Below are 13,599 nucleotides of genomic sequence, written 5' to 3' on the forward strand. Positions count from 1 at the left end.
GATCACACGATGATGTGTATGTGATCCTAAGGTATAGCTTCATTGTTTACTACGTAACTATGGCAACGTATTAATGATTATACACCTTAAACAGGTGGACATTAGTGCAGGCGTTAAAACTTAAAAGTTTTACCGTGATTCACAACCAACTCCGGATGAGTGTACAACTTTAAACCTATGAAGTAGTTATACATGGAGCAACGTTCTTCAAAATCGCCCATAGTGCAGAGTCCCGGTGCAGAGTGAACTTGATTAATGTAAAGTAAATTATTCGGCCTATACCATGGCAACCGTTAGGTTGTTTTTCACATTTCTCATGTTTGGCATCGCCTGGTTTACGATGATCGCTGTGATATATTTTGTTTATCATGAAAGTAAACTGCCGGCTGCTGTAGAATCCAAACGTGCAATTATGGAGATAGGAGTGCGAGAGAGTCTGACAGGAGATTTTGAAGACATTTCAAAAGTAAGTACACTACCTTAAAGGGGCACTTCGTGATCCACAGCCTCATCCCCACTTTTCTCAAAAAAAGTTGAGATTTTTATATCACTGGAAACCTCTGGCTACATAATGTTTATGTACAAAATATTTCTTGCAGATTAATTCGTTTAGCAAAGATATCGTGAAATTTGAATTTCGTTCTGGTGCACCAGAACGAAATTACAACGTATTGTCTATGGAGCAGTGTAATACACATAATCATGCATAACTCGCAAACGCAATATCGGAATCAACTGAAATTTTGGGAATATGCTTTTTTCGTGGATATGTACTGAAAAATGTCATAAAAAGAGGATGCTAGGATCACGAAATACTCCTTTAATTGTGGGCCCTACTTGTCTTGCAAATCAAAGGTGAAAATCAATCATGATCATGAAAATGATGAAGAAGATGAAGATGATGATAAAGGTGATAATATGATGATGGTGGTGAAGATGATGAAGGTGATGATGATGAAGGTGATGAAGTGAAGATGAAGGTGGTGGTGAAGATGATGATGATGGTTCGGATGATGATGAAGGTGATGATGGTGACGGTGATGATGATGGTTATGATGGTGTTTATAGACGATGAAGGTGATGATGATGGTTGGATAATGCTGATGGTTATGATGATGAAGGTGATGATGGTGACGGTGATGATGATGGTTATGATGATGTTTATAGATGACGAAGGTGATGATGATGGTTGGATGATGCTGATGGTTATGATGATGAAGGTGATGATGATGGTAATGATGATAGTGATGGTGGTTGTTGTGATGGTGGTAATGATGATTATGATGATGATGGTGGATATGATGGTGATGGAGGGTGATGATGATGATGGTGATGATGATGAAGGTGATGATGATAATGATGGTGATGGTGAAGATGATGATGATGGTTTGGATGATGATGACGGTGATGGTGATGATGGTGACGGTGATGATGATGGTTATGATGAATGATGATGTTTATAGATGATGAAGGTGATGATGATGGTCGGATGATGATGGTTATGATGATGAAGGTGATGATGAAGGTGAAAATGATGATGAGGTGATGATGATGTGGCGATGGTTATGATGATGATGATGGTGGTTATGATGATGATGGTGGTGATGATGAAGGTGATGATGATAATGATGGTGAAGGTGATGATGATGATGGTTATGATGATGAAGGTTATGATGATGATGTGGAGATGATGATGATGATGATGATGATGATGAAGGTGATGATGATGATTATCGTGGTGATCGTGATGATGATGGTGATGATGATGGTGATGATGAAGGTGATGGTGATGATGGTAAAGGTTTTGATGATGAGGGTAATGATGATGATGATGATGGTGATGATGATGGTGATGATGATGGTTATGATGATGATGAAGGTGATGATGTGATGATGATGGTGATGATGATGATGATGGTGATGATGATGGTGATGATGATGATGGTGATGATGATGGTGGTGATGATGATGATGATGGTGATGGTGATGATGATGAACCATGAAGATGAAGATGGTTATGATGATGAAGGTGAAAATGATGATGTGGTGATGATGAGGGAGGTGATGATGATGAAGGTGATGATAATGATGGTGAATGAAGGTGAAAATGATGATGTGGTGATGATGATGTAGTGATGGTTATGATGATGGTGGTGATGGTGGTTATGATGATGATGAAGGTGATGATGTGATGATGGTGATGATGATGATGATTGTGGGGATGATGATGATGATGATGATGATGGTGATGATGGTGGTGATGATGATGGTGGTGATGATGATGGTGTAGATGATGATGATGATGATGATGATGGTTATGATGATGATGATGATTGATGATGATGATGGAGATGGTGGTGGTGATGATGATGGTGTAGATGATGATGGTGGTGATGATGGTGATGATGATGATGGTGATGATGATGATGATGATGATGATGATGATGATGATGATGATGGTAATGGTGATGATGTTGATGATGGTGATGATGATGAACCATTAAGATGAAGATGGTGATCATGATGATGGATGATTATAAATGATAAAGAATTAAATATGATAATGAAGATAATGGTGATTATGACAATGAAGAAGAAGATGATGATGCCGATGATGATGAACAAATCGGAGTTTGTATTAAACAAGGATCTTAGGAATTAAGATGATGATAATGACAATGAAGGCTAATGATGAAGTAACACATGTAAACCCATCCTGTAACCACAGTTTTCATAGTGTGAGTCATCCTATTGGGGAGAGCACCGACTATGATAGGGTGAACCAGGCTTGATGGGGAGGGGGGGGCACAAGTCATTTTTCGTTAATTTTCCTATGGGATTTTCAAATTGATTAACGCAACACCACTGCTACCCCCTCAGGGGCGTAGCAAGAGCCTCGGGGGCCCATGGACAAGAAACAGTGCGGGACCCTTTTAGCAGGACTGAATTTACCATTGGCCAGAGGGGCCCCAAAATTGTCCTGTGCATGTTCCTCTTAGCCCGACATCACCATGTTTTGCACCAAAATATGGTAAAATTGCAACATTTTGCGTACCCCCTACCCTACCCTGCACCCCACCCGCATCTGCCCAGCATCTCAGCTTTCCCATGTATGCCCAGGCTCTGTGGTTTAATGCTTAGGCCACACAAAAAAAATTTGTTGTGTTGCCCTCAACCGCCCGACCCTAAATCCTGGAAAATCAGGGGAGCAATTTTTTTTTTTTGGAATGATGATTTTTACAGATTTGTTCAAAAAATCAAAGTTTTTCACTTTAAATTAATATTTTATTGAGAGACTAGTCTTTAATTGATGTCTATCTGGTATCCAGAAGTCAAAATTGACAAATGTCTCCTAATTGAAGAAGTATTATTTAATATTTGAGGGGATTTTTAAAAACTGAAGGTTTAAAAAAAACCAAAAAAAACAACAACTAAATCCGACCGTCCTACCCAACTTTCCCATTTTCCCACTTGAGGGCAACACAACAATATTTTTTTTGGCCTTATGAGCATACACCTGATGAAGACCAAACTTTACAGCACATAGTCCGAAGAGATATTAGTCCAAAAAAAAAAGGTAAATAAAGTTAGTGTTTAGGGCATTTTAGGTTAGGGAGAGGGTTAAGCTAGGGTTAACATTGAGTTAGGATCAGAATCAGGGTTATATGTTTAGGTTAGGTTTAGGGATAGAATTAGGACTTAGGTTACAGGTTAGGTCAGGCCTTCTCAACTTTGAACAAAAAAAAGGGGTGAAAATACCCATTTAGGCCTTTAAAAACCTTAAAATCCAGGAGTTTCCGGGGGGGCGCTGCCCCCTGAACCCCCGATAAAGCTTCACCACTGCAACATACCCTCTATGCGCCCGCTCTAACTCACAAAGTCCCCGGGCTCCCTTAACATGTTAGCACTTCATGATCACTGAAATTTTCCAGTTGGCACTTCAAATAAACGAGTTGAGAAGGCCTGGGTTAGGTTTTAGGTGAAATTAAGGTTAGTGTTACTACTGTTAGGTAAGGATTAGGATTTAGGCCTATTATAAGCTATTGGGTTTTCGGACTAATGACCCTTCCTTCAGACTATCAACCTGTTAAACCAAAACCTGGATTCTGTAATATATATCTTTATTATACTTTTGAATTCAAGTTAATATTTTTGGGCACATGATGAAAAATTGAATTTCCACACTTAATATTTACCCAGAGGCTGAGAGGTATAGATTAAATGAGTATTACCATAATACCCATATGGGGCTCATATATGTCCTATTTCCTCAGTTCCTTCCTTTGACCATTTCCTTTAAGTCAAAAATGCTATTTCTTCTTGTTAAAGTCCCATTCAGTGATCCTAGCCCAAGTGTAAACAAAATTGTTTATAAATTGCTTAAAAGTGAAGGATAAGTCATTCAAATTATCTTTTGGAATTTTTGAAATGAAAAATTTCGCCAAAAAAAAATAAAATAAATAAGAACTAGTGGCAAATGGTGGTCATAGACCACAAACCTAGCTGGGGCGTGTTGGTGTTGTGGAGGTATCTGACCCCTGCAAAATGTTCCAAAAATAGCCCCATTCAAAATACATGTAACTAATTTATATAATATCAGTATATAAATTACAGATTCTTAAAATGCCTTATTTTGTCAAAAGATGGCTACCCTCATGCCGGGCCCCCATGCCACCCCCACCTGCAATAATTTTTCTCAAAATATCAAGCACGATCTCAAGAACCACTGAACCAATACTAGGCTTGTTTGTACTCATTTTAATGCATTTTTCATACCGATTCCAAATATGGTCATGAAAATGTACAATTCTGAAATTTTTGAATTTTCAAAGAAAATTTGGAACTTGTCGTCAGCAGTCGAACCTGTGTGGAGAGTATTTTAACAATTATTTCATGAATACAGGATGACACATCAAAGGATGCAAAACCAAGAGGAGCAAACAAGGAGATTTACAGCGGTGATGAGGATGAGGATATGCTGGAACTCGATGATACCATCACCCGGTATGGACCAGGAGAAAATGGCCAACCAGTACGATTATATGGTGAGAAGGAAGAGGAAGGGAAAGCCAAATGGGGTCTACATAACTATAATGTTGTAGTCAGTGGTATCATCTCATTGCAGAGGACTTTGAAAGATGTAAGAGATGAAAGGTAGGTCTATCTTCAACTTTTGTTTCTGTGATTAATTTAATTGACAAAGAGTTTATTAATCATAAAATTGACATGCATTCATTTGCTTGCTGTATATGGAACTAGTATTCTCTTAATGCAAAAGAATGACCAGCCAGTAAGCGTAGCCAGCGGGGAAGTGGCAAGGGGGCAGATTGCCCCCCCGACAAAAAAAAATGAAAGAAAAAAGTGCCCCTCTGACAAAAATTGAAAGAGAAAATTTGTAGGGCAAAGGAAAAGAAAATGGGCAAGGAACCCCTTTTCCACCAAAATTCCCCCCGATCATGGGCCAAAATAGTGTAAAATACTATTTTTTTGCGCGCTGTGCACTATAAAGCCCCTTTTATCCCAATCATGGGCGAAAATAGTGTAAAATACAAATTTTATGTACGCTACGCGCGCAATTCGTCACAATGACGCCTTATTTGGAAGCTCGAACACATGTACAAAACAAAACTGGTATTATGTATTGTATAATGCAACTGCAATTTTTTTTCGTCTGTGCCCCAAAAAATTAAATTGCCCCCTCTGACCAAGAAAGCTGGCTACGCCCCTGTGACCAGCTGACTCTACGAAAGAGTGAGAAGAGTGAAAATCACTCTTTCAAGGAGACATTACTCGATAAAGTATTTAGGAGTAGTTTTCACTAGTCTTTTCACTCTTTTGGAGATTGAATTTTTCACTCTTTTACATTAAGAGAGTAGACAAAACTTAAGATGGGTCAGAAGGGAGCATCATAGCTAGCAGTATTTGCAATGCAGCGTTAAGGTTAGCAACTATTTTAAACTGTTGTGATTTGGTAGTTCACAGTATCTTGCGAATGGTAGTGAGCTTTGACAAAAAATGCAATGATCATTTCATAGCGAGTGTATAGAAGAATTCAAATATCACAGATATAGTTTTGTAGGTCATGTGGTTCTTGAGTTATGCTGTAAAGAGGGCTGATACATCAACACTTTTGTAAAATGTACATAACTCATTACCAACAATAAATTTAAAGTTTTCAAAGTATGGCACATGATTTGTAGAATGAACTATTGCAAACATCAAAGTGTTATTTTTCAATAATATATTGATTAAGATAATGAAAATCAATATTTTGGCTGCTTCGACCAACAAATATCGTGTGCCCTTAAGACAAATAAAACAGCCACACAAGATGAATGGTATGGCTTCTATAAAGGAAATCATAAGGCATGAATTAAATTATTGTTTGATTCCTACTAGGTGCATATCTTTCCTACCAGAGAATACCCCCCGTATGTCATCATAACATGATTGATTGATTGATATGTTGATTGAATGATTGATTGAATTATTCCAACCTAGAGGTGTAATTAATTAATGTTTTGCAGCAAGTATCATCATCACATTAATTGACTGATTGATTGCACGATTGCTTGATTGCTTACTCGATTGATTGAAGTATGTTTTATTGTAACTGATAAATGTAATCAATTAATGTTTGATTCGTACAGGTGCATGGGTCTTTCATACCAGAGGTATGATCTTCCAACAGCCAGTGTCATAATAGCCTTCCACAATGAAGCCTGGACTGTACTAATCAGAATGGTATACAGTATCTACAACAGGACACCAGAGGATTTGTTACAAGAAATTATACTGGTTGATGATGCCAGTGACGAGGGTAAGAATATTATACAGCACTGAGTTAGGCCCAGTTCATACTTTTTATTTAATATAGAATACTGTATACCAGGCCCGTACGCAGGGGGGGTGCGACCGCACCTCCCCAAATTTGCAAAAGTATACAAAAAGTCCCAAAATTTAAGAATGTGCGAGCGTAGCGATAAAAAAAAAATCAGGTTTTTACGCTTTTTTGTCAAAAAGGTCCAAATTTGGGGGAAAAGTCCACTTTTCACAAAATCGCCCCCTTTGGAAAAAAAGTCCACTTTTTCAAAATCAGCACCCCAAAAAAATCCTGCATGCACGGGCCTGCTGTATACGCTGTTAGTTTTGCGCAAAGAATTGTTCATGATTTTGGTATTTTTGGAAATTGTGCAGAATTTCGCAGAAATTTATGCAAGTGTTAAGTAACTTTATTTAAAAATGTATTTTCGTGTGTTGTTATTTTTCACGAAAATAAAACCCTTGTGAAAATAACAGCATATACAGTACTAGTATACAGCAGTTAGGCCCAGTTCATACTTAGTGAAAAATATTTGATGCAATCAATTTCCATTTTATTTGCATCTATTAACAAATGTTTGAGGATGTTAAAACGATGATATTATTTCTACCAAATATTTGCCATCAAATATAATTATCATAGGGGCAGCTAGCTGCCCCTTTGCCCCATGCCATGGGGGGGGGGTACTCCAATCAAAAGGGTAAGGGTTTCAAGTCTTGAGCCGCACACCCCAGTCCAAAAGTATTGAATGACAACCCCCTCCCCCAGGGGTCCATGGCTATGCACTCAGTGGTGGTGCTACAGGGAGGGGGGGCAAGGGGTGCATTTTCCAAAATATTTGTCTTGCCTCAAACTCTGCAAAACTGCAAAATCACAGAAATTTCCACTTTTTGCTGCAATTTTGTGCAAAATTGGTTGAATTCCCCGAAATTCACTTTGCACCCCCACCCCCAATTCCTGGTGCCTCCACTGTATGCACTGTTCTCAGATGCACGTTTTATTGCATAGCAAAAGTTACATTCATATTTTGTTTAGAAATACTTTGGCATATAAATATACACACATGTCTTTAGGTCATGCTTGTAACAGTCACAGTTGAGTTCCATGAAGTGCCAGCTAGGATATATCCCGGATTCATGCCTTGTTGCATCCAATATATAATGACGTGATCATGTCACTGGCAGCCCCATAATGTTGACCAAAGTTTTATTGTAACATTTCCATTGCATTCAATTATCTATTTCAAAAGTTACATAAAGATGAAAGTTTTATGATTTAACTTTTTGTTCCTGTGACAATTTGTATTACTGAAAATAACTTGAGTTAAAAACAAACTGACTTATCTTATATTTTGATCTAATCTTGTAAGTAGGCTTCCTCACATGGAACTCATTGACTTATAAATACACATAGAGATGATATCTTACACTTCCCATAATGCATTTCTTTCATTCCATAATAGATCTTGTAAAAACTATCCACCCATGTTTAGCCAGTCTATTCTCAACATGAAAACAAATGGATCCTGTACAATTTAAGTAAGATTATCACTGTTATGAGATGATGTGTCATGTTGCAAAGGATTCTGGGAAGGGTTAGATATATATCTTCTCTGAAATACACCATTGCTGCCTCGTGTTATTTTCTTTTTCATCAGTTGACCTTTTTTGGTAAATCCCATAATTCTTTGCGGTTAGACCTTGACGCCGAATTCAATGCAACGATGTTCGCGAAACAATGTGCACATCGGCGTGACGTCAAATGATGAAAGTAATTATGGGTGTTGACTGCAGACGACAAGTTTTTTTTTATAATTCAAAAATTTCAGAATAAATGTTCATGACCATATTTGGAATCAGCATGAAAAAATGCATTAAAATGAGTACAAACTACAAACAAGCCTAGTATTGGTTCAGTGGTTCTTAAGGTAGCTCTTGATATTGGCAAAAATATCTCAAAACTTTGGCTTTTATGTTGAAGCCTATGGCTAGCATGCAGAGCATTAACACTTCAGGTATGTTATGTGGCCATTGCCATTTTCTAGGCTGTAAGGAAACATTTAAGCTTACTAAAGGCGTCTTCAATAAGACTTGACACGCTTGAGGATGTGAACTCAGTTTATTGCATGCTTCACAAAGTTTCAGGGATGACTTCAAAAAGTTTCAAATTATATGCAGTCATGGCCAAGTTTTACATAATTTTCAAATTTCAATGTCAGATCTAGCCAAACACTAAATCAATTTATCCTGTTTGATTCCAAATTGATAGTAGGCCTGTATATTTACCTACTTAATGTTATTTCCTCTGTAATGTACATTTCTTATTCATTTGGCAATGGAAGTGTACGGTGTACCTATCTTTCTTATAATTTGGGCAGAAGGCTAGTACTGCATTCTGTAGTAGTCTCAAAAACTGGGGATATTGACATTGGTCCCACCAATGGTTGAATAGGGAAAATGCCCCCAGTCAGAACTCTTTCCCCCCCCCCCAGTTTCTCCCTACATAATTAAAAGAACCTAAAATTACAAAAATCTCCATTTTTTGCAGCAATTTTATGTAATATTTGTTGATTTTGCACCCCCCTGAAATCCCCCCAGAAAAAATTCTCAACTGAAGAGGTCACTGAAATAAATATTGTTCATTATGTTTTTAATTTTCTTTAATTAGCTCCAGTATTTCACATATTTATGATGCAAACTTGAAAATACCGTATGTACACAATGATTGATTTATGCAATTAAAACAATTTAATTTTGATGAAAGAAAAAACATAGATAATAAGTTTGCTAATTGGAATATTGTAATCTTACTAATTTGAATCCTTATTCCAGATGCCAGCATTATCACCTGAGTATGAATTTGTTCCTCAAACAAGTTGAAACACTTCCGTTGCCATGTAAATTTTTGTAATTAAAATGTACTTTTTGACCAAAACCAAAAGGTGTTTATTTGATTAGTTTATAACATATTTATATTTTTTCTAAAAACTTGTTTGTGTTTGATGGGTAGCTATAACAGCCATTGACAGGGAGGGACACAGCATGCTTGGCGTATTTGGGGGGCTTTGGGTAAAAGCAGGGGGCGGCCAAAACAAAGGGGCGGCGGAAGAAGAAGGGGCGGCAAAAAGAGGGGCGGGCCGGAAGAAGAATGGGCGGCAAAAAGAATCGGTAAATAAAAAAGGGGGGTAAAATTTGAAAAAGTATAATAATTTGTGAAAAATGGTGCTATAGGCCTAAAAATTGTTCAAACCACCGAAAAAAATTTGGGTCAACCTTTTCGGGCTGTTGAGGAAGGGACGGCAAAATTGAATTTTCTTCAGCCCCTCCGCGGGGTAGGAGTGGCCACGGTACGCCACTGCACAGGATTGTCAATTAGGGGAGGGGGGCACTTATGATAAAATTGGCTGAAACTAGGCTGATTTGGTATGATTTCTCTTGATTTTAGCACTAAATTACTTATGTTTTGGGGTATTTTAGGGGGCGTGCGCTGGATTTTCTCCTTTGTGGATCCGCCCCTATAAGTGCTATAGAGGAGTAACCTTTCAATAAAATTAATGTCTGAATTTCCAAGTTTGCTTTCTGAAAATGACTAGAATTCCAGTTGCCAATGTCACTGGAAAACTTGGAAATGTTAAATTAATGACAAATCTTGGAATTCACCCTCTCAAATTGATGATTTCCTATTGGAACTATTTTTCTTCTGGATTTTTTCTGCCTTTTGGACCCTTTAGTCTGGATTTCTAACAATCATGTCGGGAAAAAAAGTCCTGAAATCCGAACTCCTCTAGATGATGGGCATCTAATCTATTTTCTAGAATAGCCCAATGTCTCAGACATCTACTATATGTGATATCTAATAAAATTATCTGAAATATTAAATTTGTAATATAAGGGTAAAGTGAGCCTTACATGCAGGTGCTTCAGTTAAATTTAATTTTAGGGGAAGTAATTTCAGAATGGAAAGGAACTTTGAGGTTGACCATGCTAACAAATACTATGCCTGCCATGGTACTGCTGATGACCTCTATGTTTCCTTGTTACTTCTTTCCTTTGTAAGGGGTAGCCCTACCATAGGGCCTTTTAAACATGGTATACTCTGAGAACTGCTAAAAATCCAGTGACCTCAAGCTGCTCCACCTGAAACAAAAGTCGCTGCACAGGTTTTCACTAGGTTTCACAGTTCTCTGGATATAACAGTGGTTTTATTTTTTTGGGGGGGGGGGGTGCCATGGTCAAAAGGTCCTATAGTAGGGCTAGCAAGGGGCTACTGGGTACTGGGGGATACAGAAGTTGCTTTTTTCCAAAATATTATTTTGAACTTTTAGACCTGCAGCAGCAAGGGGCAGGGCAGGACGGACCAAGATTGACCCTACCAGCAGGAGCTATTTTCCTAAGTAAACCTTAAAGCTATTGTCATCCAGTCAACCAGTCACCCTAGGCCTCATACCCCACCCACAGCAACTTTTACATGTCAAACTTATGATGCAGTCGGATTAGTATAAGTTCATGGCAGCTATTGAAAAGATTTCTGATTTCAGGGGAGATGCATCTCACCCCTGTGAATGCAAGAAAGTATGTGCAATGGCTGCCTAATGTGAGATTTTGAAATTACAATTGCAGATATTTTTCTCCCCCCACTTTTGAGACGAAATCCCCCAAATTACGCAAATTTCCACTTTTTGCATCAATTTTGCGCAAAATTTGTTGATTTTGCCCCCCTGAAATTCACTTTGAAAAAAAAAAAAAAAATCCTGGTGCCGCCACTGCTTATTTTAGAGAGTAGGCCTACCCCATCCCCCTCCGCAATTGAATTTCAACTTTTGCATAATGTATATCTAAAAATGTACCATGATCATGATGATATAGGCAACATTAGTTATTACTGCTGAGCTATCACTAACTACACAAAATAATATAGGTTTGTTCTAAGATGGGAAGTGCATGGCCTAATACTTAATTCACTCAATGCCGAGTTCCCTTAGGGGTTGGGATGAGGGATGCAGCCCATTAACATCAATATGAAATCAAGCTGCCAAAGATGGCAGTGAACTTCATCTTGGTGCATAGTACCTTGACCTTATAATGCAACATTAATTTTCTTATGGTATCCCTACAATGCTACTAGTATCCCACGGCAGATGAATAGGCATACTATAAGCCCACGGACTATGAGTCATATTTTATTAGAAAATAGGCCTTTATAGTAATGTAAGGCCTACATATCCCAGCAAACACAAAATGTTTTAAGTATTTTAAACATATTATAGGCTAATGAAAGTTGATTCCAAGTTTCCTGCCACCCGGCCGCCCGCATCGCCTTTTCAATTTGACCAAAACTTTCATTATTTTCATAAAAAGTCAATTATCTGAAAATTGAGATGGAAATGGGCTAATCAGAATTGAAACTCTCAAAATGTCTAACATCCCCTGCTGATCATCAAAGAATGTCCCTTTTTCTTTCCCTCAAAACAATTTATATTATTCCAGTCACGTCTCGCTTGTTAGACTCGCGTAAGCTTAGACACACTGTACGCTGAAAGACCATGCAACAAATGTCGCGATTAAAAATGCTTGACAAGCAGAGCTTGATAATTACAAATTAAGATCTAATGATCAATTGTCATACACCTTCCCCAATCAAACACATTTCTCTTGTATTTGATCATCTTCTACTCTTCCTTAGACAAAATCATTATAATACCAAATCTAAACACCATGGCAATCACCATATCACGTCCAAGCTCACATTGGGCGCCGCATTCCTTTTTTATTACTTTTTACCCCATTTTGGTAATTTTCTTCACAATTTCCCCCAGTGCCCCCCAAAAAAGTGTCCTGGCTATGTCACTGAACAAGAGTGAAAATTTTAAAGCAACCCTTTTTGGATCACAAGGGCAACTTCCTCAATGAAATGATGACAGACTTTCCCTCTTGGAATTAAAATGACAAGGTTTGTTGGTTACCATGGTTACACGCCTGCCAAAAATATGTTTTACAAGGTTTTGATAATAATCAATGTAAACCCTATCAGTTGAAGGAAGTTGTCACCATGCACAGTAATGGTATATTATTTATTTTTGCAAGACCAAAATATGTTTCAAACATGTTAAAAGAATATGAAAGCCAGCCTAGATTTGAGCTCAATTGCTTTTAAACCTTTCTAGACAGGGTTGCCAAACCTGCAATTTTGTAGTAGCCCAAATGGGTGACTTTTGAAGATTTTCCATACAACTTTTGACAATTTCATAGAAGCTTATCTTATAGAATCCAAATGACTTTTGAAAAAGTACACATTTTCAAAAATATTATCCCTTTTAATATAGGCCTAGGCAGTTATTATTAAAAAATGTGATGCGATCAAGCAAAATGAGTCTGATGTCGATCAAAATCAAAATTGAGTTCAAGATCAAGTAATGACACCACGCGTCTCCTGGCTGATAGATCCATCAGTGTCGCCGGTGATCGTCGTTTCCCTATAGCTGGTGTTAAGTGCTGGAACTCATTACCAACAGAAATCAGACTTTCGCCATCGGTCACTCTTTTCAAACAGAGACTCAAAACTTATTTATTCTGAACTGTTTTATTCTGAACTGGTTTTCTTATGTATTTGCTTTTTACTGTAAGCGCAACGATGCTTTCTTTGCGAATTGCGCCCTAAGAACTTTGTAGTAGTAGTAGTAGTAGTATTGATATATCTCAAAATCAATATTCCGACTCATTTTGCTTGATCGCATCACAAATGGTTATTAAGTGTTGACAAAATATTTTGCAAAAATT

At 37.7% G+C, this 13,599-nt stretch overlaps 1 protein-coding gene across 1 annotated transcript in view; it reads left to right on the forward strand.

Moving 5' to 3' along the window:
• Nucleotides 1–261: 261 nt before the first annotated feature.
• Nucleotides 262–13,599, forward strand: part of LOC140149658 (inactive polypeptide N-acetylgalactosaminyltransferase-like protein 5) — a 28,126-nt gene continuing 14,788 nt past the window's right edge. Inside the window, exons 1-3 of the mRNA XM_072171737.1 lie at nt 262–466; nt 4,904–5,154; nt 6,651–6,820. Coding sequence (XP_072027838.1) covers nt 284–466; nt 4,904–5,154; nt 6,651–6,820 — 604 coding nt within the window. The 5' untranslated portion in view covers nt 262–283. The remainder of the gene's footprint in view (nt 467–4,903; nt 5,155–6,650; nt 6,821–13,599) is intronic.

Source organism: Amphiura filiformis, chromosome 4 (genome assembly GCF_039555335.1).
Source record: "Amphiura filiformis chromosome 4, Afil_fr2py, whole genome shotgun sequence".
In the NCBI taxonomy this organism is placed as follows: Eukaryota; Metazoa; Echinodermata; class Ophiuroidea; order Amphilepidida; family Amphiuridae; genus Amphiura; species Amphiura filiformis.